Genomic DNA, 24057 nt, shown 5'->3' on the forward strand with positions numbered 1-24057 from the left:
TTTATAACAGGATTCAAATCTAATCATATTTCTACAACCCTTTGCCAAGCGAGATAAAAGTCTATTCTCTCACTGCACAACGAAAGTGGCATTTGTGCATGCTGTTTGGCTGCTGCATTCTTAGAAAAACATTGGTTTAGAAAAGCCTGGTGTGCTTTTATCAAAAAGTGAGCATTCACAGAGAAAAATTTCCTTTGCAAGATAATAGTGCTGACACAAGCAAGGCTATATGGGAATCTGAACAGGACATTTCTGCTGCAGAAAATGTAACATGTGAGTGAAAAGATGTGTTTTCCTCATCAGAACCCAGGCAAGAGTATTGGGTAGCTCCAATTTTTAAAAGCTGGTTATCTACTAACATAGCATTTCGAGGTCACCTTGCAAAATGAGGCCAAGCCACAGAGCGTCTGCATGAACTCAGCTGCCCCCAAGGATAAATCCAGAATAATTCACTGCACTGATTCATTCAACATGTTCTAGCTAGCTGCTCTAGTGTCACTCTCAGAGCAAATATGTGTCTTTGTGGGTGGCTAAGCTTACATGCTAGCAAGAGAAAATGTGTAACTGAAAAACTAACAGGAAAGGAGTAAGAAACATCTCAGCTGGTATCTGTACTGGATTTGAATTGATGTGATGTTGTTCTATATGTGTCTGTCTGTCTGTCTGTCTGTCTGTCTGTCTGTCTGTCTCTCTCTCTCTCTCTGCATGCGCACAGTTAAAAAAAATAGGGGTGGCATTCATTAGGTTTTACTAATTGAAATCAGCCAACCTAACTTAGTCATGTTCCTTAATTTCAAGGGATCTGCTCTGAGCAAAATGTCAATGAAGACCACTCTGTGTTTCTTACCCACCCTTTCGCCATGAGGTCTCAGGGTGGGTCCCAACCAGAAAACATGCAATTATACAACCAGTAAAAATAGTTACAATCATAAAACGAGAACAGTGTGGAAACAATTCCCTACAGATACAGGCTGGGATAAATATCTCCATGTCAAAGGGTTCAGTATGCACCAACAGAACGAGAGAGTAGATGCCACCACAATGAAGGCCCATCTCATTGCAGAACCAAGTTACCTTGCAGAACCGTACATGAGAAAGCACTTCTGAGAAGTGGAAAGGGCCTTCTGTTTAAATTAGGTTTGCTAGACTGCAAGGGATGGTTACAGAGGTTACCAACAATGGGAGATCCTTCAGCTCTGCTGTATGAACACAGAACAGTGCAATATGTTCCAGCTGTCTACACAACTTGTTTCTCCAGAGGACCTGGAGATTGTCCTACAGAAGCAGCCATCCCAGGACATAGCTGTGTCTGTTTACAGTCCCATACCTCAAAGTATGCCTTGATCTTCCCCTCCAGATGAAGGAGCGGCAGTCAGAGATCAACCAAGTCCCACTGATCAGATCCTCAAAAATCTGAAGGTAGGCCTGATATTTGCTTTCTAGGTAGCATGCTCAAAGTACATTAGCAGCAGAAATCCCTATGAACAAGCAAGCCTGAAGCTGTCAGCAAGTTTATCCCAGTGTTGATCCAAAGTCCCTGAAGCTAATAATCCAATTTAAATACTCTGATCTCTGTTGTGAAAGCAGTGCAGCCCTTATTTCTATAAAGCCAAGGTGGATGAATGAGTTCTTAAGACTTTCTTTTGATATTGCAGCTGCACCTCCAGGTACTGAGAAATGCACATTTAAATGCCCCAAACACAGTAATTAATTGGAAGGGGGTAGGTCACCACCAAGTACAGGTTTCTGAATAGCAATCAGATTACATGTTTATTGTCTGAGGCAGCTATACCCCTGTTGCAGATGTGTCTTACAAGCACATCCAACACATCTTTTCATCCAGCCCTTGTTTTGATGATAGCTTGCTTACAAACATCACCCTCAAGACACTACTTAAGTTCCACATTACTTAGGAGAATGCTCTCTAGTTACTCAAACATCTGCAGGCATTCCTTTACAGTTTTGTTTTCTGTTGGCAGATACGTCAATGCAAAGCTAACACAGGCACACACACATCCTGACCTGGCTGTGTACTGCAAAGCAGCTTTAAAAATAATTAGAGCTCTGTTTGTAAAGGGAAGAGCACATCTGCTTCGGCAGCGGCATGAAAAGAAGCAGCTCCCAAAGTGCTGCGCGCACAAGACTTCCCCCGTCAGCGCCGTTCCCAGAGAAGTGGGAGCCTTTTGAAACCTCTCACGCAAACATAACAATCGTGGAAACACCAAGAAAACCAAAACTCATCTCCCGCGAGCACGAGCGGAATGTTAACAACGTTTTCCATCGAGGAAATTAAACAAACATTTCTCCTGGTAGTCGAAGAGATGGCATCTGTGCTTACCGGACCTTGGAGACTCCCATCTTCTCGATCGATGCTCCCCCTGGAGAGCCTCACATCAGGTTTCTAAGGAAATGAAAAGAGATGTGGTTTTGTACTGCGGGTTTTGAAGAGCCAGGCAAGCCAAATAGCCTAAGAAATAGAATTCTTACTAAAAGAAAGGCAAAACATAAAAATCATCTGCTGGGAGGAAAGGAAGGAGTGGGAGAGAGCGCACTTTGACTAATACGGATGCTATTGCATTCCTTCTCCTCATGCCTCAACTTCACACACACACCCCAACACACACTTCCAAAACGCAGCAACTGAACCTCCCAGCAGCCCATCTAAAGATTTTTCTTTTCTTTTGCTCTTTCTAACTATTCGCTTTCTTGCTTGTACATAAAAAAGGCTTTGAGATAAATATTGATAGTACCATTTCCCCAAGACAACATTGGAAAACCTGCATTTTAATTCTCCCAGGAATAGCAGCAGCAGCAGCGCCACAGCCGTTGTTTATTGCGCTTTTCTTCCTAACAGCGAAAATTTCAACCACAGGATGAGAAACGCTTCACATTAATTCCTGTTTCCTGCTTGAGGAAGGCTTAAATGTACTTGGCTCCATCTCCAAACTTCCCAAATGGGGCCAATTACCAGCGCTCTTTTAAAGCAGAGAGATGCAAAAAGTTCACAAGGCAGCCTGGACCCAATACGCTGCTTCTAGCAGGAAAAAAATAGAAGCCACTTTTTATTATCCCTTTGAAAAGTCAGATTAGTAAAGGAATCTGTTGACTTTTTAAAAATAAAACAATTCCTAAAGATCATCCTCCTACTCTGATACTACACTGCATAATATAAAAACAAAAGCTTGGAAATGATATTTTGCAATATGGATCAGATGAAGTTTTTAATCCCCCCCCCCCAAAAAAAAATATATTAAAAGGGGCAGAGCAGAGATAGGCTAAAAGAGAGACTATGTTCACACCCCACACTAAGCCAAATCATAGCTTAGCACAAACATGCTGGCTCCTGAAGAGGAGGTCACAGTCATCCCCCCCCCCCCGGGATTTTTAGGTTAGGGCAGCATGGCTGCTAATCCATAGTTTGGCTTAGTGCATAGGTAGACAAACTCAGGCCAATCGCCTTCTAAATCCGGCCTGCGGACGGTCTGGGAATCAGCGTGTTTTTACATGAGTAGAATGTGTGCTTTTATTTAAAATGCATCTCCGGGTTATTTGTTGGGTATAGGAATAAGTTCATTTATTTATTTTTCAAAATATAGTCCGGCCCCCACAAGGTCTGAAGTACAGTGGACCAGCCCCCCGCTGAAAAGGTTTGCTGACCCCTGGCTTAGTGTGTCATCCGTATGTAGGGTCAGGGTTTAAGTTTCTTCTCAACAACCAACTTCATTTATTTGTTTAACAAAATTTATACAATGTTTGACTGTAAGAGAACCTCTGTTATATATGTATAAAAGAATTAACATCACTGATAAGCAGGTAAAAACAGATATTTAAGAATATTCAAAATGAATAAAAGCAACAATACCAAAAATGAAATAAAATACATGCAACTTCTACAAGTCCAGATAGGATTGCCTAAATAAAAATATTTTAAGTGCGTGCCGAAAAGAAGACAATGAAGGCACCTTCCTGATGTCAATAGGCAGAGTTCCAATAGGCAGAGGGGTAAGGACTGGTTTCTTCAAGTGTGGGACAAGCATTAAGTGTATTAGGGGTAAAGGGACCCCTGACCATTAGGTCCAGTCGTGACTGACTCTGGGGTTGCGGCACCCATCTCGCTTTATTGCCCAAGGGAGCCGGTGTACAGCTTCCGGGTCATGTGGCCAGCATGACTAAGCCGCTTCTGGCGAACCAGAGCAGCACACGGAAACGCCGTTTACCTTCCTGCCGGAGCGGTACCTATTTATCTACTTGTACTTTGATGTGCTTTCGAACTGCCAGGTTGGCAGGAGCAGGGACCGAGCAACGGGAGCTCACCCCGTCACGGGGATTCGAACCGCCGACCTTCTGATCGGCAAGTCCTAGGCTGTGTGGTTTAACCCACAGCACCACCCGCGTCCCATATTAAGTGTATTATATCACAAGTATTGCATAAGTTCCTTGGAGAGTGTTTAATCTATCTCGCACTTGTCCACTGGTAAATGATGGAGCTCCCACACAACTGAACAATACATGAGGTAGATAGTACTGAATTACTATCACAGGGATAGTTAACCTAGTTTGCCCAACTAGGCGAATGTAGAGAGGAAGAGGGAGGAACAAACCCCTCTGCCTTTGATTTCTCCTAATGATAGCGCCATCTCACTATTCCAAGGGGATGTTCCAACCTCTTTAGAGCATGGTTGAGTAACCTATGGCGCCCCAGGTGTCATTGGACAGCAACTCCCATCACCCCTGATCATTGGCCATGCTTCCTGGAACAGATGGGAGTTAGCCCTCTGCTCTCTCCAGCCTGAAACAGCATCATGGCATCAAGGTCTGAACTCTCGCCACATCTCCTCATTTCCCGAATGCCTAACTATCACAGAACATGGATGGACAGATCAATTTGTTTCTGGTTCACGGCACTCCGTTCATAAGTCCATTCCGTATCCACATCATTATGCAATATTAAAAAAACCAAACCCCCAAAATAGTTCACATTTTAATGTGCATTTCACAGAATATGCATTTTGTATGCATTTCACCTCAAGGTGCGTGCTTTTGTATCTGTTTCGTCCTGAAATATATTTTACTGCATTTTTGAGCAGATGACAATATTGAAAAATTCAGAAAACTGTGCAAACTGTATTTATTCCAGAAGCACGAATCAAGGTGGATTGCCTAAAAATGTGAACTAAGCAAAATCCTCAAGCATCCCTATCGGGGGAGGTTGCACCTACAAGTATTTTTACAATGGATTGCCCCCCTTGTGTATTAGAAAATCGTGCTGTTAAAAGTCGCACCCATTATTATTTTTTTAAAAAAGAGGATGCAACAGGACAGGACAGGTGTTGCAGTTGTGACTGAAAAGGGTAGATTGGTAGTGTGTGCCCACAGCATCCTGAGGGCAGTTTTTTCTCAATTCAACATCCTCTAGGTATGTGCAAGCTTTCTTTTAGACACTCTACCTAGCAGGAAGTGAAGGCAGCTTACTCTTAATGCAGCACCAACGACAGCAAAACACTTTAGGGTAAATGCCACAAAAGCGAAATGTGCGCAGAAGCCCTTGCTTAGCTGAATTCTTTTGGGAACGGCAAGGATATAATTACCCACCACCCCGCCCCTCTTCACAAAGAGGAGCTGGAGAGCTCTGCTGCATTCCATGTCTTTTTTTTCATTAATTCAGTGGGAAAAAATGCACAAGTCATTCTCAACAAAGGAAAAATGATGGCTGTGTTCTCTCTCTCTCTCTCTCTCTCTCTCTCTCTCTAATCCTAAAATAAAAACCCAACTTTAGCACACAGTTCCACCAATTTACCCGCTGCTATTCGTGTTTTCCTAGTTCGTCTAGACATGTGCTGAGCTGCACATATGTGGGAATATTTGTGAATTCACCAACCCCTGAAAACAAAAATAAAAAGCCAGAGATAAGAGCACTATGTCAGTTATTCCACCCCAAATCCAGGGAGGCCAGTGAGGGGTTGCAGAATTCCAAGCTTTGCTGAACAGTGCGTGCCTGCTCATGCGCACAACTATCAATGTGCTATCGACAGAAAGCCACAACAGATCCAAGGATGCAAATTGCTAAAAGCGTAGGAAAAACGGGTCCAATGATTAACAGAGAAAATAAGATGGCCTCTTGGAGATATGCAGAATCTCCACCCCTAAGAAATCTGATTAAAACGTTCTGTGGAAGCCTGCTTAAAGTTCATCGAAGACATTTGGACCATTTCCCCTTCATACCTGGGCTTGCAGGGTGAGTCTCCTTGCCTTTAGGGCCTGCGTTTTCACTGCCCGTCAACCAGGCTGCACACTGGGCATTAATGCTCCCTGTTCCAGCCCTGCAGAATCCAGTTAGCCAACCCTCTCCTCTCTGTGACACATCAGTAAGGGGTGAAGGCTGAGGATAGTTCAACCTGGACCACACCCCCTCCCTCCCAACCCGACAGCCACAAATTCCCTGCCGCAACCACTTATGGGAGGCTTAGTCCAGGCTCAAGTGCAGGACTTTTCCAGGGCCTTCTGGTTCTAAGCAGGGCACCAAGCAGCTGAGAAGTACAAGAGGCACTTCAGTTGTGATCTGTTGCAGGTTGCCTTGTTAACTCTAAGAGCTTTTGAAGAGGAAGTGAGTAGCTCCTTTAGGCGTGGCTTGGCACTGTGTCCACGCAGACAGCTGTAGCTATGGAATGCAGGGCTGAATTAAAACTGGACTAATTGGAAGCCTACATGTTTCATGAAATCACTTGAATATACAGTGGTACCTCGGGTTACAGACGCTTCAGGTTACAGACTTTGTTAACCCAGAAATAGTACCTCGGGTTAAGAACTTTGCTTCAGGATGAGAACAGAAATTGTGCGGTGGCAGTGGGAGGCCCCATTAGCTAAAGTGGTGCTTCAGGTTAAGAGCAGTTTCAGGTTAAGAACGGACCTCCAGAACAAATTAAGTTCTTAACCAGAGGTACCACTGTACTGTCAAAACTCTTCTCATTCAGTTTTGGAATTTTGTTTTGATTTTTTTTTTGGGGGGGGGTGTCAGTTAGTCCTGAGATTTTTTTCTTTCTTGCAGGCTCAACATTGGGTGTGCCTCCTTAGAGGGCATTCCAAAATTAAAGTGCCACCACAGAAAAGGCCCTCTCCTTTGTGAAAGCATAGTACACGACTAACTTAAAGAGGGTCCTTGGAACAGATCCTCTCCAGAAGATCTTAAGACACGGGCCTGGCTGGCAAAGGATGGGTAGTGAGGCACCCATCAGGAAGACCAAGGAGTAGAAAACCTTGGAGTGCTTCTCTGGCATCTCTGTCCGAGCTACATTTGGTCAAGTAAAAGAGAGATCATTGAGGATTTAGCAAAGGCCCCCAGAGCCAAAGAAGATGACTCAAACCTGTGTGTAGTAGCTTCACTTCTCCACTGCTGTTCAACCAGTAGCTCACCCAAGTCTGAAGTTAGGAGAAGAGCCTTTGACATGAGTACTACCCCCTTAGCATCCAACTTGGTTGTGGCCAGGTCTTGCAATTCATCATGTGGGAGAGGGGAGAATGTGTCACAGATGGGAAAGTGCGACTCAGGTTTGGAAGGCCTGGCCCATTCCTTGCAGATGATGTCAATGAGGTTGGTCAAGTGGAAGGGGAAGATTGAGGTTTAGCTGGTTCAGACAGAGTCTTGGGACTATCCTCACCTGAGTCAGATAGGTGTACGGTTTCTTTGCTGGTTGCCAGGGGAAACTATCATGGAAATGTCTGCACTAGGAGAGCCTTTTCTTAGCCCTTTCAGCCTCTCCATCTTCCCTATCAGAGAGCAGAACCCATCTGAGTGAGAGGGAGGGAGGGAAGGAAGGGGGAAAACCTGTGTACTTGGTTTCTTCCACCTGAAGTGGGAGTGTTGATGAAGGCAGCTCTGATCCTCTTGTATCTCTCCTGTGACTTGCGCAGATAAAATTAGGTCAGTTTGAGAAAAGGGGGTCATTCCCCACCTCCCTCTTGTGTGGAGATCTGTGATAAGAACTGGAAGGAGGTCAGGTTCCTAACTAGGATCTAAAGTGGGAGTGAACAGCAGCAACCCCCAGATCTACAACATCACCTATGTATCTGTAAGGAGGGACACTGGAACATTTGCAAATGTCAGGTGTTACTTGGATCTCACCCACAAGTGTGATCTGTGGGTCCCTACTTTGCAATTATTATCAGAACCATGAGACTTGTGGTTTCTTTATTGGTGCCTCTGACCAGTGTCTGCACAGACCTGAGCCCAACACCAAGCGTGTCTTAGAGAACACTGCATTAATTAGCGAGAGTTAAGCAGCGCAGTGGAATGCATTACCAGGAATCTCTCTTCTTTTTCCAACCATCGCTGGTCTTCCTCCATTTCCTGTTGCTGTCGTATCAATCTCTCCTCCATTAGATGTGCAGGTAGAACTTGCCCCATTCCTCGTAGATCTAAACTGCCGGAATCCTACCAGACAAAGAGAGAAAATAACCAAGAATATTAATTGCGGTAGTATTTTTATTCTGTTGATATAATCCTGTTCTTGAAGGCAGCAGCTTTTCAGGCAAGATAAAAATCAGTTTGCAATAAACTCATTAAACAAACATGGTGCTAGATTACATTTAGACACGAGAATTCTAGGCTGAAACCCCAATTTAGCTATGCAGATAGCTTGCAGCTGAACCTAATTCACTGGTCGTTGCAAGGATAAATGAGAAACTGCTAGGAAATTTGCGCAACTGAAAAGTATTTTTCTATCCATTACAGACCATCTATTTGGCTGAAAAGGCACTTGAAAAAAGTTATCAGAAAGAGAATTGATGCCATGTATATTTAGATCTAAAAACCCTCTTATATCACTAGAAGCACTCAGCTAACTGTAGCAGCAATTGCCTTCAGCAACTGAAACAGGTGCTTAATGGTCCAGAGAGAGCCTCCTCCCAATGCTTCGTGTCACTAGCACTACCACCCACCCACTCAAAATGACATGCCAGTGATGCTTTGTCATAAGTAGATCCACTTGTAGGAAGTTGTTGTACTAAGAGGTTGGACGGGGAGGTTTAAACAGCACCCCAGAGGAACAAGAATGTTGTTGTTTTTTAGCACAAAGTTTCAGCCTCCTCCAGTATAGTGCATTAAATGATGAGTATATTAGAACTGCTGCGAGGTCAGGGACTTGGGTAAGGGAAAGGGCAAGCCAAAATCTTGCCTGCGGAAGGAATGAAGACCAACTGTGAAATGTTTTGTCATTCACTGAAGGAGGAGAATGGTGTGAAACCAACACTAGGTTCCCTTTTCTCCCAGCAGATGGCAGCTGTATAATCTTCCTGGTATCACTCCCCTCTGGCTCTGACTGCTCTGGTGCAGCAATGGAACAACTCTGCACTGCCCTATATGGATTGCCTGGGATGATTAACTAGCACTCTCAGAAAAGCAAGGCTGCACAGAAGCATCCTGGGAGCTGCTTTCGTCATATAGATTATGTCAAACTGGGTGGGGATGAAACACCAGAAGGAGGACAAATGAGGCTATTGAAGCCTTACTGAAGGAGGAGAAGGAGGGAAAGGGGAGAGGGAATACACATATTAGCTAGAAAGCAAGAGAATGCTCCCAACTGCCCACAAGTTGCTAATTATCTGGGAAGAAGTTACCTCCATGTTGGGTTGCCACATGGATATTTCTTGAGGCCGATGATTCCAGGAATCTGTTTGATCCAAGAGGGAAGCCTGGCCTGGATAAATGCTACCCGCCATAGCTGGAATCCCATGGGAACTGCTGTACCCTGAGACCTACCAAAGAAAGCAATGAGAAATGCCTGAACTCACTACAAAGTCTCCAGTTAAACTTTTACATGTTTTACGAGTTTGTCCTCATAAATCAAATGCAGGGGGGTACAAAAAAAAATCCAAGTGAGAGAAAAGGAGAGTTGAAATTGATGCTTTCAGTCACAATATGACATGCCCTTAGTTGCTGCCTTATATGTACCTAATTTTTAGAGATTATTTCTGAAAAATGAAACTTATAATGCCCTTAATGAACACGCCCATATCAGAACACTTGTGCATGATATACAAGCGCACAGTGCTCGCTGACACTAATAATGATTATGTTTGCATTTCCCTATATATACTGCTAAATACCGACCCCCAGCATTTTCTACAAGCTTTTATGTCTGTGGTGGCAGAAGATAATTAGCACAAGAAGCTGGAAGATGTTCCAACAGTTTCTCCATTGTGATCCAAAGCTGGTTTCAAATGAGATACTGGTTTAAAAATGCACAGCATTGTAGACATACTGCAAGCTTGGCACCCATCTGTGAGTTACTGCAATAATTATTGTCAAAGGATCCAGGGTGGTACAAGATCAAAGATAAAACAAAGCAAAATAAATACATAAACTTTGGCTTCTCTTAGCAAATGTAAAAGCCTTCAAGGAGACCGCTGAGAAGTGTCTTATCAGAACATTTAATTGCACTTCCACATCTGTGCAACATTTGCAACTTACAGCTTTCCATAAACCCTAAATAAATGAGGAAGGATTATACTACAACTTTAAGACAACAGTGCAGCAATAGTGCCCACATTTTTTCTTTCAGCTCTGACCTCTCAGCTTCTGCCTAATCCTCTACCTCAGTCTCATCCACATTTCTTCCAAGTAGTCTTGCAAATGTGTCAGCATTTAAAATGGCAAAGACAGAGCTCATACTCTTTCCATTCAAAACTACGTAATTCCCTCACTCGCGTAAAGTGAGAGATGCTGTTACTTGCTTCATCTCCAGATTCTCACTTTTTGGAGCACTTTGAGTAAGGTCTGCCAACATCCAAACCATCTTCAAATCCTGCCAGCCTTGTCTGTCTTTACATCACTTTACACCCTTCCCTTTTCTCACTTGGGAAAATCAATAATAATAATAATAATAATAATAATAATAATAATAATAATAATAATTATAATTATAATTATAATTTATGATTTATACCCTGCCCATCTATGATTCTGCGACTTTCTCATCTGGTTGGCTTTCCCCAGCCACTCTGGGCGGCTTCCAACAGAACACTGAAATACAATAACCTATTAAACATTCAAAGCTTCCCTAAACAGGGCTGCCTTCAGATGTCTTCTAAAAGTCTGGTAGTTGTTTTTCTCTTTGACATCTAGTGGGAGGGCATTCCACAGGGTGGGTGCCATTACTGAGAAGGCCCTCTGCCTGGTTCCCTGTAACTTGGCTTCTCGCAGTGAGGGAACCGCCAGAAGACCCTCGGCAGTGGATCTCAGTGTCCAGGCAGAACGATGGAGGTGGAGATGCTCCTTCAGGTATACTGGACCCTTGCTCCAGTTGCCCCTCCTCTAAACCACCATAACACCCTCCTTGCTGGCATTACAGCTACCTTTCCCACTCTCAACTCAGGTTGCATGCCACTGCCGAAATCAACTTTCCCTCTTGAGTATTTACAATTCTGTTGCCATCCCCCTCCAGGAAGTCTTCTGCACTCTCTCTCCTTATTCACTTCTGATACCCCAGTCAAGCTCAAATGTCTTTGCTCTCAGCCTGCTGCAGACATAGGAGCTCCATCATCTGAATTCCTCCTCACCCACTGCAACTTAGAATCATAGAATCATAGAGTTGGAAGAGACCACAAGGGCCATCGAGTCCAACCCCCTGCCAAGCAAGAAACACCATCAGAGCACTCCTGACATATGGTTGTCAAGCCTCTGCTTAAAGACCTCCAAAGAAGGAGACTCCACCACACTCCTTGGCAGCAAATTCCACTGTCAAACAGCTCTTACTGTCAGGAAGTTCTTCCTAATGTTTAGGTGGAATCTTCTTTCTTGTAGTTTGGATCCATTGCTCCGTGTCCGCTTCTCTGGAGCAGCAGAAAACAACCTTACTCCCTCCTCTATGTGACATCCTTTTATATATTTGAACATGGCTATCATATCACCCCTTAACCTCCTCTTCTCCAGGCTAAACATGCCCAGCTCCCTTAGCCGTTCCTCATAAGGCATCGTTTCCAGGCCTTTGACCATTTTGGTTGCCCTCCTCTGGACACGTTCCAGTTTGTCAGTGTCCTTCTTGAACTGTGGTGCCCAGAACTGGACACAGTACTCCAGGTGAGGTCTGACCAGAGCAGAATACAGTGGCAAACTTGAAATAAGTCAAGTCTCGTGTGTGTTCCTTCCACTGAGATTCTGGCATGCACAAAGTGACAGACTTAAAGCACTCCCCCCCCCCCCCAATATATATTTTCCCCACCTCTCTCTTTCACTTTCTGGTGCCTTTGTTCTGCTTCCATTGCCTTTGCACAAACTCACTGGCTATCAGCATCATTTGCTAAATTCTCATATTGCTCAATGTTGTTATTTCTTCCTACACTTGAACAAACTTTTCAAATCAGCTGCACAGCCTCCTTCTAGTTACTCATCAAAACCATTTTCAGCAAAGTCCTACCTCCCAGTACATTCTTAATCTGGATGTATCTCTGTTCAGTGCTATTTTTCTAGACAAAGAGGTGCTGGAACTCACCATGAACACATCCCTCGTTCCCTTAGAATGGCAATGGTGCCCACCTGATGGATGCTAGAACTGAGTTCCACTAAGTTCTGGCTGAAAAAAAGCTCTGCCTCTGATGCTTCTCATCTCTCCACTATGCCAACTTCGCTCACACATTTGCTTTTTAAAAGACAGCAAGAATTATAAATTGGGAATGAGTAATTATACATTCACCAATATAGGTATTACATTTTTTCTGCACGATGAAAGGAATGCACAAATAAATAGTTAAGCAAAGGGCATACAAATAATAATAACAATATGGAAATCTAAAAAGCACATTCATTTAAAGAAATGCAGGAGGGAGAGAATTGGGTTCTTGGCATTAGAATGGTATACAGTGGTGCCTCGCAAGACAAAAAGAATCCGTTCCGCGATTCTCTTCGTCTAGCGGTTTTTTCGTCTTGCAAAGCAAGCCCATTGACGGCTTAGCGGATTAGTGCTATTAGCGGCTTAGCGGCTTTTAGCAGCTTAGCGGCTTAGCGGCTTTTAGCAGCTTATCGGCTTAGCGGATAAGCGGCTTAGAAAAGGGGGGGGAGGGAAAAAACCCCGCAGGAACTCGCAAGACATTTTCGTCTTGCGAAGCAAGCCCATAGGAAATTCTTTTGCGAAGCACCTCCAAAACGGAAAACCCTTTCGTCTAGCGGGTTTTCCGTCTTGCGAGGCATTTGTCTTGCGGGGCACCACTGTATATCTAAGTTTTTTCCATCTTGCATATTTGTCTAGACTTACCCCCTCACCAGAGCTTTTCTATTCGCAGGTCAATTCCAACCCAACCTAGCAACGCCACAGCCCTTTGGAGCTATTTCTTTAGGTCTTCTGGTGTAATTACTCCTTTAATGGGGGAGAGCCCATAGCTCAGTGGCAGAAAACATGTTTTGCATGTAGAAGGTCCTAGCTGACAAGACTGGGGTGAGGGGAGGGGAAGAGACTTGGCTGAAACCTTGCAGAGCTAGTGTCTGCCAGAGTACCAATTCTGGACAAGGCAGACCAAGAGAAGGTAGGAACATAGGTTTATATTAATAACAACTAAATGCACCTTCTATTGCTGTCAGTTTCTTCTCTCTTTTTCAAGTTACTGTGCCAGATAATGTGTTTTTGACAACCCAACATAAATCCATTATTCCTTCAGCAACCCAATTTGAGAGTTGTTAACATTCTGCAATTCCATTATAGCAAAGTTCAACCAAATAAGTTTGTAGTGGGAACAGAATTCATTATCAGGAACAACATCTTTCTTTTTTTAAAAAAAACTAGCTTCAAAATTGTGCTAAATGTGCTTGAAAGTGTATTGGTTGTGCCTGGCAAAATTACAGAAGCTACGCCTGAGCATAATTAGCAGGAGGAGGAAAAAGTATGAAAAATAAGTCAATAGTACAAAAAAATTAAAAATCATATGCCTAATTTTTGTTCCCCTGACCAGGGACTTCACCACTTCTGCCCCATGTCTGGCATGCAGTTAGCAGTAACTGTTTAATGGGAGTAACAGTAATACTGGAAATTGAGTTGTGCAAAAAGCTCTTACAAAAGTGTCCAGGGCTCCCTATAGGCCATGTGTGGACAATCCCCCAACTATATGAACCATGCTTTCCTTCCTTACGCGATCATTTAATATGATTTTTTAAAACAGTGAAACAATAGTGATTAAGAAGTAGTAGTTCTCACCTGGTAATGATTGGGCTGTACCATATGCTGTGGGCTGGGATAAAACCCTTCGCTGGATCTTGGACTGGGATAACCAGGTCTGCTGGGCTAGAAATACAAAGAAACACACTTTCATTTCAAAACAAAATAATGCAACTCACTATGTTTTTCATAAAATAATAAAATAAAAATGCAACGAAACAGATGCAAGAAGTTTCTTGCATTTATGCACTTAGACTTGGGTTCCATCCTAACCTGCCCAGGACTATCACCAGGTTTATGACTGGCAGCAAATGAAAACGTGCAGTAGGGATGGACACAATTTGTATGACAAAGGAACAAACAAGGAATAAGGACAATTACTAGATGAACAAACTGAATCAACAAAAATGGCTTTGGCATTACTGTGATCCCTACAGATGGCGACTAAGTAATGTGCTTTACAAATTCCTATTGCACTCAACTGATGCTTTTTCATGGGCTCAAGTTTTATTGAAAAGTTCATTACATTCAGGTTCGAAACAGAAGGCGGAAAAGGTAACTAGAACACTTTTCTCTCAGTCACGTCAGAGCCCATCTGTATTCCCCACCCCACCCCAAAAAAGCACAGATCCAAAATCTCCTCTATTATGTGCTAATCAGGTCCCATTGCTCATTAGCCACAGCTTTCAAAGGATTTAGTGTTGTGCTTCTCTTAATCAAGCTGTAATTCTTCATTCATTAATTTAAAGAAACCTATTATCCACTCAGATTAGTTCTAAGAATTTAACAGTTTAATGCCATCAAACAATGTTGTAAAATACTAGTGGCAGCTTGCTGCTACAACTCATGCCATTTGTTTACTTCTGCAAATGTACCGTATTTTTCGTCCCATAGGACGCACCTACTTTTTTTTGGGGGGGGGGGGAAATAAAGGAAAAAAAAAATATTTCCCCCCCAAAACCAGGTCGGGGAACAGTGGGATGGCAGTGCTGCGCCTCCCCGCTGTCCCCCGAGCTTGTGGGGCTAGCCGATGTCTGCCTGGCGCGAGGGGCGCTCTGGTTCAGGGCGCCCCGCGCGTCGGGCGGCAGGCTACTGTCCGCAGCATGGGGAGCCCTCTGTTTCAGGGTGCCCCATGCGCCCCCCGTGCGCAAGGCTTGCAGGCACCTGCGCGAAGCATGGGGCATCCTCCAAAGGGCACCTCGTGCTCCGCGCTGCAGGCTGCCGCCCGCAAGCCATGCGCGCCCGGGGGGAAATCCCCCGGGTGCGCAAGGCTTGCCCACACCAGCGCGGAGCACGGGGCGTCCTCCGGAGAGCGCCCCGTGCTGCGCGCTGCCGCCCGCAAGCCTTGCGCTCCCGGGGGGAGATCCCCCGGGTGCGCAAGGCTTGCCAACACCAGCGCGGAGCACGGGGCATCCTCCGGAGGGCGCCCCATGCTCCGCGCTGCAGGCTGCCGCCCGCAAGCCTTGCGCACCCGGGGGAACTCCCCCCGGGCGTGTAAGTCTTGCGGATAGCTTCCTGGAGCCTGGAGAGCGAGAGACGTCGGTGCGCACCGACGCCTCTCGCTCTCCAGGCTTCAGCGAAAGCCTGCATTCGCCCCATAGGACGCACACACATTTCCCCTTCATTTTTGGAGGGGAAAAAGTGCGTCCTATAGGGCGAAAAATACGGTATGTATTAGTTATTCAAAGCACTTCACCATGAGAGTACAGTAATTCAAAATGGCTCGGCTACAGGTCAGTGCGAACTTCTGCTCATTTGATTTTATTGCCTTCTGTGTTCTGAAGGGCAAAGCCATGGTAACTAAGAAAGGAACACGCAATATGCTTTTAAAATTTAGTTAGAGCTGGAAAAAAGCACTCCAAGCCACCATGGCCACCTGAGCCTCCAGTGACAAGACTGAATCCAGGAACACCCTCAAGTTATCGTGCAACCAAGTTATTGTGCAACCAACCAGGACAGGCAGTCTCCTCACTTCCCATACTCAAGAACCTGGGACATATTGCACCTCTTTCTTTTCAGGATTCAGTTCCAATTTACTGGCCCACATCCAGCCCACCGTTGTTTCTAGACAGTGGTCTAACACTGCGACCACCTCTCCTGTTTCAGATGGAACAGAGAGTAGACCTTGGTGTCATTTGCATATTGGTGACACCTCACTCCAAATCTGATGACAGCTCCAAGTGGTTTCATATAGATATTAAATAGCATGGAGGACAAGACAGGACACCGCAGGACAACTTGCACAATGCCAAACAATAGCCTCCCATAACTACCTTCTGGAAATGGCCTTAGGAGTAGGATCAGAACCACTGAAGTAGAGTACCCTCAACCCCCATCTTCCTGAGGTACTTCAGAAGGATACCATGGTCAACAGTATTGAAACCCACCAAGAGATCAAGGAGAACGAGCAGGGATGCACTCCTTCCATCTCTCTCCCAACAAATGTCATCAACTAGGATAACCAAAGCAGTGCTGTGATCAGGCCTGAAGCCAGACTGAAATGGATCCAATCAATCAGCTTCTTCCAAACATATCCAAGCATCTAGTCTTAATAGTCTCTACTCCAACAGACAGCAATGCACCCAAGGTCTCAGGCAGGGGTCTTTTGGAGCCTTGTGGCGTGCAAAGCATGTGCTCTACTACTGAACAAATACCCCTTCCCAGCCTGCCAACAACCAATCCCCAGTCAGAGACACATAGGCAGCCCACTCACATTTTATGCAGCAAAGCACTTCACCATGAGAGTACAGTAATTCAAAATGGCTCGGCTACAGGTCAGTGCGAACTTCTGCTCATTTGATTTTATTGCCTTCTGTGTTCTGAAGGGCAAAGCCATGGTAACTAAGAAAGGAACACGCAATATGCTTTTAAAATTTAGTTAGAGCTGGAAAAAAGCACTCCAAGCCACCATGGCCACCTGAGCCTCCAGTGACAAGACTGAATCCAGGAACACCCTCAAGTTATCGTGCAACCAAGTTATTGTGCAACCAACCAGGACAGGCAGTCTCCTCACTTCCCATACTCAAGAACCTGGGACATATTGCACCTCTTTCTTTTCAGGATTCAGTTCCAATTTACTGGCCCACATCCAGCCCACCGTTGTTTCTAGACAGTGGTCTAACACTGCGACCACCTCTCCTGTTTCAGATGGAACAGAGAGTAGACCTTGGTGTCATTTGCATATTGGTGACACCTCACTCCAAATCTGATGACAGCTCCAAGTGGTTTCATATAGATATTAAATAGCATGGAGGACAAGACAGGACACCGCAGGACAACTTGCACAATGCCAAACAATAGCCTCCCATAACTACCTTCTGGAAATGGCCTTAGGAGTAGGATCAGAACCACTGAAGTAGAGTACCCTCAACCCCCATCTTCCTGAGGTACTTCAGAAGGATACCATGGTCAACAGTATTGAAACCCACCAAGAGATCAAGGAGAACGAGCAGGGATGCACTCCTTCCATCTCTCTCCCAACAAATGTCATCAACTAGGATAACCAAAGCAGTGCTGTGATCAGGCCTGAAGCCAGACTGAAATGGATCCAATCAATCAGCTTCTTCCAAACATATCCAAGCATCTAGTCTTAATAGTCTCTACTCCAACAGACAGCAATGCACCCAAGGTCTCAGGCAGGGGTCTTTTGGAGCCTTGTGGCGTGCAAAGCATGTGCTCTACTACTGAACAAATACCCCTTCCCAGCCTGCCAACAACCAATCCCCAGTCAGAGACACATAGGCAGCCCACTCACATTTTATGCAGCATAGGTATCTGTCGCATGTACATCAGCATTGAGGGAAAGGCTGATGAAGTGAAAACAGATGTAAGCAAAACATCTGAAAATGGTCTCACTATCCACTGAGCAAGGGATAAGCCCCAGTATAAATTAGAATGGAATGAACTCATTTCTGAATGGCGTGCTATTATGTCGTAAATAAAACTTTATGGACGTCTCACAAGCCAGCTATTTACAAGCGGTCAGGCAAGACAAAAATGAAAATGTTTAATCCCCGGGTAAAATAATACAATGATAATCTGGGTGCCCCTGGGAGGAGATTCTAAAGAGGACAATGAGAACATACCTGACGTATTACCACTGAAAGTTCACCTACTATCAGACCCAGTTAATGTCTTCATAGAGGTTTATGGGGAACATGTCATGAACTATACCAAGTTTCAGCAAAGCAGATAACAAAATGTGAACCAAATGAGTAGGAATTACTGAAATCACACTTATTCTAAATTTCAGTCAATAGATAATCAACATCAGATGTTGCATGTCACTTTCACATTTTTTTTTTTACATTATTTAAGTAATACTTTTCAACTTTCAAGTACAGAAAAATAACAAGTTATTTCTTAAAGAAGACATATCTAAGAACTAATTTGTATTTCTTTCTGTTTCTGCTACCTTTAAGCTTTCTTTCTTTCTTTCAGGACTTTTTCAAAAGGACCTCTGCGGCAAAGGAAGACAGCTTTTTTAAAAAAGAAAAAATAATGTAGTTGCCTGCACTTTAACAACAGAGATTCAAAGGCCTCCTGGAATTAAGAAGCCACACAGTTTTAGTACAAAGGATATGAGAGAAACCCATCTTCTATACCTTGGGAGGAGCCTCATCTGATCCTCCTGAATCCCAGGACACCGTAACCTGTCGCCTTGATTCCATTCTCATTCGCTCCTCCTGCTGCAGCTTCTCTTCCTCCAGTATTGTACTAGGGGGGAAATAAATGTTGCACTGAAGATAAATGGCATTCTGGCTCAGAATGTAATAGATGCCGTCCTCAAGTCTCCTCCAAGCACATTCCCCAAACCAATGGTTTGGGGCAGACGGCAGACAAGTAAGGAATTTGCTAGACAAATATGTCTTCTTTTTAGACAGCAATAGAAATGGTTAGGCTTTGTAAGACTAATAGTGGGGAGGGGAAATGGGGGTGTGGGGAGAATGCCTTTGCGAAATTAGCAACTGCATTTTGAAACGCAAGACTCTTAAAACATCAAGACATATGGCAATGAGAGATATATTTAGAAAGTTACGGGTAATCCCACAGAAGAACACTGAAAATATCTATATATCCACATTCCTTTTGATCTAATGGCACCAGTGTAATTATACTGAGGCAATTAATCAAGCACGTACTTGCTTGAAAACATTCATACACCACATGTAAAATAAGATTGTTGCATCTCTGAAAAGTCCGAAAGAAGCTTCAGACTTAAGAAAGACAGAAAGGTATTTTCAGTTCTATTAGTAATGTTGAATATAACATCAAATGCTTAAAACTGCATCTAAAACTCCTATTGCTTAACTTTTTACTAGTAGACAAGCTCAAACAAAAACTGTGATAGGCTTCTAACAGAGAACAGAAGGAATTTCTCCAGTAAAACAAATAAGAGTACTACCTCCTCTATTGCTCAGCTACTTACCACATCTTTCCCACTTGAAGTGACTAATTGAAGATTTTCTGCCTCTTCAGAAATTCACTCCCCTTCCTGCCATGCAAATCACCCAACTTGGATAGTAGCCATCTTAAAAAGACTTGGCATGCAGCAGCTTCCAAGATTTACTGAGCAGTTACAGTATCCTGTGCTACATATATTCTAAGGAGTTCGAAGCTGATCCGATCATTTCCACACTGGTCTCTACAGAGCCACAAACTAATCAGTTTGGCAGCACAGCAACTTTGGGATGCCAGTCAGGAGTTTCTAAAGGCTGTTCAGGATTTATACCCTCCTCGTCTAGCTCCCCCAGTTAACCACTTGGAATAAAGTGATGAAAGTTGCCTTAGTCCTTTGCTCATTTTAAAAATAAATTCCTCCTTGATTGGCTATTAGATTCTGCTTCTCTGCTCTGCCAAATGTAAAACCACTCTGCAGTTTCTATAGGGATGGAGAAGGCAAAAGCTCAGATAGCAATTTATTTCATCTGGTTGCTGGAAATAAATGGATTTTGAGCCTACTGCCCTGCAATCTCAGTAGGCTCCAAATGAACACACCCTGCTACTACCACAAAGATAGAATAAATCAGACCAAATATATATTTTCCCCCTTATGGGTCTGTTCCAGCAGCAAAATATCAGGTAAATTTGGTCTGGAGATGAACAACTGTTTTTGTTTGTTTACTTTTAGTGAGTTGAGTGTGGTTTGAGAACAAAGCACATGCACATTTGCTGAAATGCTCAAATGGGTCTTGCATGTTTTTAAAACAATACAACACCTTGCAAAAACTGTTTAGCTAAGGTAAAGACAGGATAAGCTGTGTTATGTACATATTCATACATACAATGAACAGCAGTATTTCTCTCTAAATATCCCCAGTTCTCTGGGTCTGGGTTAGGGAAAGCCCATCTGTCTTATTGCTATTTGCCCCCACCTTTTGCACACCCCAGTTAACAACCCAAATCCTAGCAGCACCTTTGCTTTAAAGAGCACTGTCATGACAGCTGCAAACCTCAAGAAACTGATACACATGATGAACAAACCATTTGTTTATCGAGTTTTTATTTATTTGTCTGTTGTAACAGTTGGATGGAAACTTCTGTCATTCTACTTGGGGAAGGGTGGAAGAAATAGGGGCTCATGACCACAACACACTAGCTCACTAAAAGCCACAACTTACAAGAGACAGTCAATAGCCAAGACAATGAAAAACATGTAGAGCTACAACCAGCTAAAAATGGGAATCCTGATTTCTTAGCTGCATGCCTGGCAAGCTATCTATGCACATCACCGTGGTGTCTCCAACACTCAGTAATAGTAAGTCTAAACAGATGCAGCAAGAATTCATGACATTTTTCGCTTTCAAATTTAGAATCAACCCTTTTCTTTTCAGATAAGCTATGTATTTCTAGTTTGCTTTACAGAGGTGCTCACACATTGCCCTGGTTCCTCCAAAACAACCCTGCCTGTATGCTTGCATGACAAGTTTTGAAAATGCTTAACTTCTAAAAGCTGAAGAGCCATGGATAAAGTTTGCCTTTGAGTAATGCCTCCCATCTGCCATTCCAAGGATCAATACTAGTGAACCCTGAGCTAAATCTAGCCCCTGAACCAAAAATCTGGTGCAGTCTTCATGGCTGTGCTGGTTGGGGCTGATTGGAGTTGTAGTTCAAAACATCTGGAGAAAGCAAGGTTGGTCTGCACCAGGGGTGTCCAAACATTTTTTAAAGAGGGTCAGATTTGATGAAGTGAACATGTTTAGGTTTGAAGTTCTTGAGCTTTTTTAAGATTGAAGTTCTTGAGGGTTTTTTTAGGATTTTACCACAGAAAATAAACAACTGCCACAGGGGCCAGATTAAACCAACTGGCGGGCCGGATTAGGCCCCCAAAACAGACTTTGGATATGCCTGGTCTACACTGACTGGCAGACTCCAGGGTTTCAGATGTCTTCCCAATCCTACCTGAGGATAGGTAAAGGTAAAGGTACCCCTGCCCGTATGGGCCAGTATTGACAGACTCTAGGGTTGTGCGCTCATCTCACTCTAGAGGCCGGGAGCCAGCACTGTCCGCAGACACTTCCGGGTCACGTGGCTAGCATGACAAAGCTGCTCTGGCGAGCCGGCACCAGCGCAGCACACGGAAACGCTGTTTACCTTCCCGCTATAAAGTGGTACCTATTTATCTACTTGCACTTAAGGGTGCTTTTGAACTGCTAGGTGGGCAGGAGCTGTGACCGAACGACGGGAGCTCACCCCGCCGCAGGGATTTGAACCGCCGACCATGCGATCGGCAAGTCCTACGCGCTGAGGTTTTACCCACAGCACCACCCGCGTCCCTGTTCTACCTGAGGATACTGGGGATCAAATCTAAGACCTGGCTGGGACTGATGGGAGTTGCAGCCTAAAACATCTGGAGAACACAAGGTTGGCAGTGGTTGACCTAAAAAATAGGGTACAGAATAAGGCAAGCGACATTCAAGAGAGCTTTGCCCATTACCATTCTCTGCTCCCTCCTAAAAGTGGCCTTCTGAAAAAGGATTTGTAAACCAAGTCCCAAATTCATATGTGGAAACCAGCTGTGGTCATCAGTGGTAAAGGTTTCACACATGCTCTGAAGAACTCTCTAATTATTTTGGAAATCTAAAAGCTAGACTGAGCCATGACTCTCAGAACAGATTCCTGGTGTAACTCCCAGTCAATGCTGATAAATGAACCCCCAATTTTGGAGCCTACAGCAAGACTTTAAAATAGGGAGCATCAAAGCAACCCTGCCCCCAAATCCTGATCTGCTGAAATGAAGGCAATCCTCAGTTGTTTTTGTCTCTGCCCTGACAAAGAAGAGTGTGAAATGGAAATGACTCTGAGAAGCTTTAATCTGCTTGAAGCGAAGGATTAAAAATAACACATAAAACTGCCTTTGTTTGGCCACTGGGAGGGACAGTCCATAGATGGGAACAGCACAACGTCTGGAGATATTTTTGACTGTGCCTTTATACAGCTGTTCTAATGCACTCTTAGCATTTTAAAGCTAGAATTCACAGGAGGTCAGGAAAGTCAGTTTGAGCCATATTTTTCCCAAACTGAACGTTATTTGTTGCACAGTAAGTAACGAAGCATGTCTTGTCTTGCAGCTTACCCTGCCAGATCTTAAACAGCTTGAAGGCATTCAACTAATTTTCTTAGCAAAGTTGACATTTTATTTGAAATAGCCATCAGAATGCATTTTTCAGGAAAATACCATTATCCAACTAGCCACAATAACCCTTGAACCTTGTCCATGCCCTAAAAGGGAATTACATGTTGTTGTATTACTAAACAGAAGGAAATCTTCTCAAAGTTCTTTAGACTAGTGTAGTAGGACATAGTTGTGTTTCTTAATTTATATTTATTTCCTCACATTATGTGAGGAAATTCACACACAAAAGTGTGAATTAGTCAACAGGAGATGCAAAAAAGCAAAGCTTCTAAAAAATTTGGTTTCCAAGGGCATGGAAATAAAATATTTGAAATGTGCTCTACGACTGCCCAAGGTTGCATCACCAGCAGAGAATTTTCAACCCTTGCAAGTAAAAGGGCTGACATAGCCTTTATGGAGTGAAAGCAAAGCCAAGGAATCTTTGTCCAGAAAAGGGAGAAAAAAGACTTGTGAAAAATATAAAAGTTCTTCTAAGAAACAGCAATCCTCTACTCCGCCTGTTCAGGTGAAACAGGAAGCAGTGTTTACTTCTTGACACGTACGGAAAATGTCAGTCTCTTTTTAGCTAGAATATAGGGAGTTCAGCACCTCTTAACAATTCATCTCATCCTGTACATCTCTACCTGTTCACTCAGTATCTGAAACCCTACACCATGTCTCTACACCAAGCACGTGGGAACAATTTCTTTCTGGTTGAGGCACTACAAGGACCGAATTACCTCCTATGGGACAAAGGGGGAGTTGGCCTGACCCTAACACTTCTCATCCCAAAACAGCTTGTTCAGACGGCCTTTACAAAGACAGTGACTGGTTGTTTTTACTGTGTGACTGTGCTCATTTTTTATTCATTTTTAGGAGGGGACTTCTAAAGGCTTTTTGTTTTTACTTTTGTTATTTTTATAGTGTGCTATATCGTTATACTGTTCACTACTATTAGTGGCCACTGTCTTGGAAGCCCTAACAAAAAAGCCAGGTGAACACTATTTTAAGCAACAGAAAAGTGAGAATTTAGGGTACTATCTGCAAAGCAGTTGTAAAAGGGGTTGGAGTGCCTATTGAGCCCTTCAAATTCACATGCTCCCAAGAGTCAAGCTGCAGGACTGTATATTCAAATTCACCCTCCACAACAAAAATAATAAAAAGGAGGGGGAGGATAACAACCACAGATTCTATGAAAAAAAGGTAGATAAGTAAAACCGTGGGGGAAAGGAAATAAGATGACTGAAGGTGAATTCATTCTGGAAGTAGCACTTGGTAGGTATTCAATGGGACTGACAAACATAA

General features: G+C 43.7%; 1 protein-coding gene and 1 long non-coding RNA gene across 14 annotated transcripts in view; one reads left to right on the forward strand and one right to left on the reverse strand.

The window, feature by feature from the left end:
* Positions 1 to 24057, reverse strand: part of PTK2 (protein tyrosine kinase 2) — a 202166-nt gene that overhangs the window by 11996 nt on the left and 166113 nt on the right. For 11 of the 13 annotated variants that reach the window (XM_079984198.1, XM_079984199.1, XM_079984197.1 and 8 more), the window contains 5 exons: positions 18743 to 18854; positions 14178 to 14264; positions 9613 to 9750; positions 8297 to 8428; positions 2339 to 2401 (listed from right to left, as the gene is read on the reverse strand). In XM_079984198.1, coding sequence (XP_079840324.1) covers positions 2339 to 2401; positions 8297 to 8428; positions 9613 to 9750; positions 14178 to 14264; positions 18743 to 18854 — 532 coding nt within the window. Of the gene's footprint in view, positions 1 to 2338; positions 2402 to 8296; positions 8429 to 9612; positions 9751 to 14177; positions 14265 to 18742; positions 18855 to 19566; positions 19722 to 24057 lie in introns of those variants that run through there. The other 2 variants (XM_079984191.1, XM_079984188.1) reach the window with 2 other exon arrangements.
* LOC307220602 lies at positions 3443 to 5287 on the forward strand. The gene is made up of 2 exons (XR_013840975.1): positions 3443 to 3730; positions 5031 to 5287. It is a non-coding gene; the product is annotated as an uncharacterized lncRNA (long non-coding RNA).

The sequence above is a fragment of the Podarcis cretensis genome (assembly GCF_951804945.1).
Source record: "Podarcis cretensis genome assembly, chromosome: 7".
In the NCBI taxonomy this organism is placed as follows: Eukaryota; Metazoa; Chordata; class Lepidosauria; order Squamata; family Lacertidae; genus Podarcis; species Podarcis cretensis.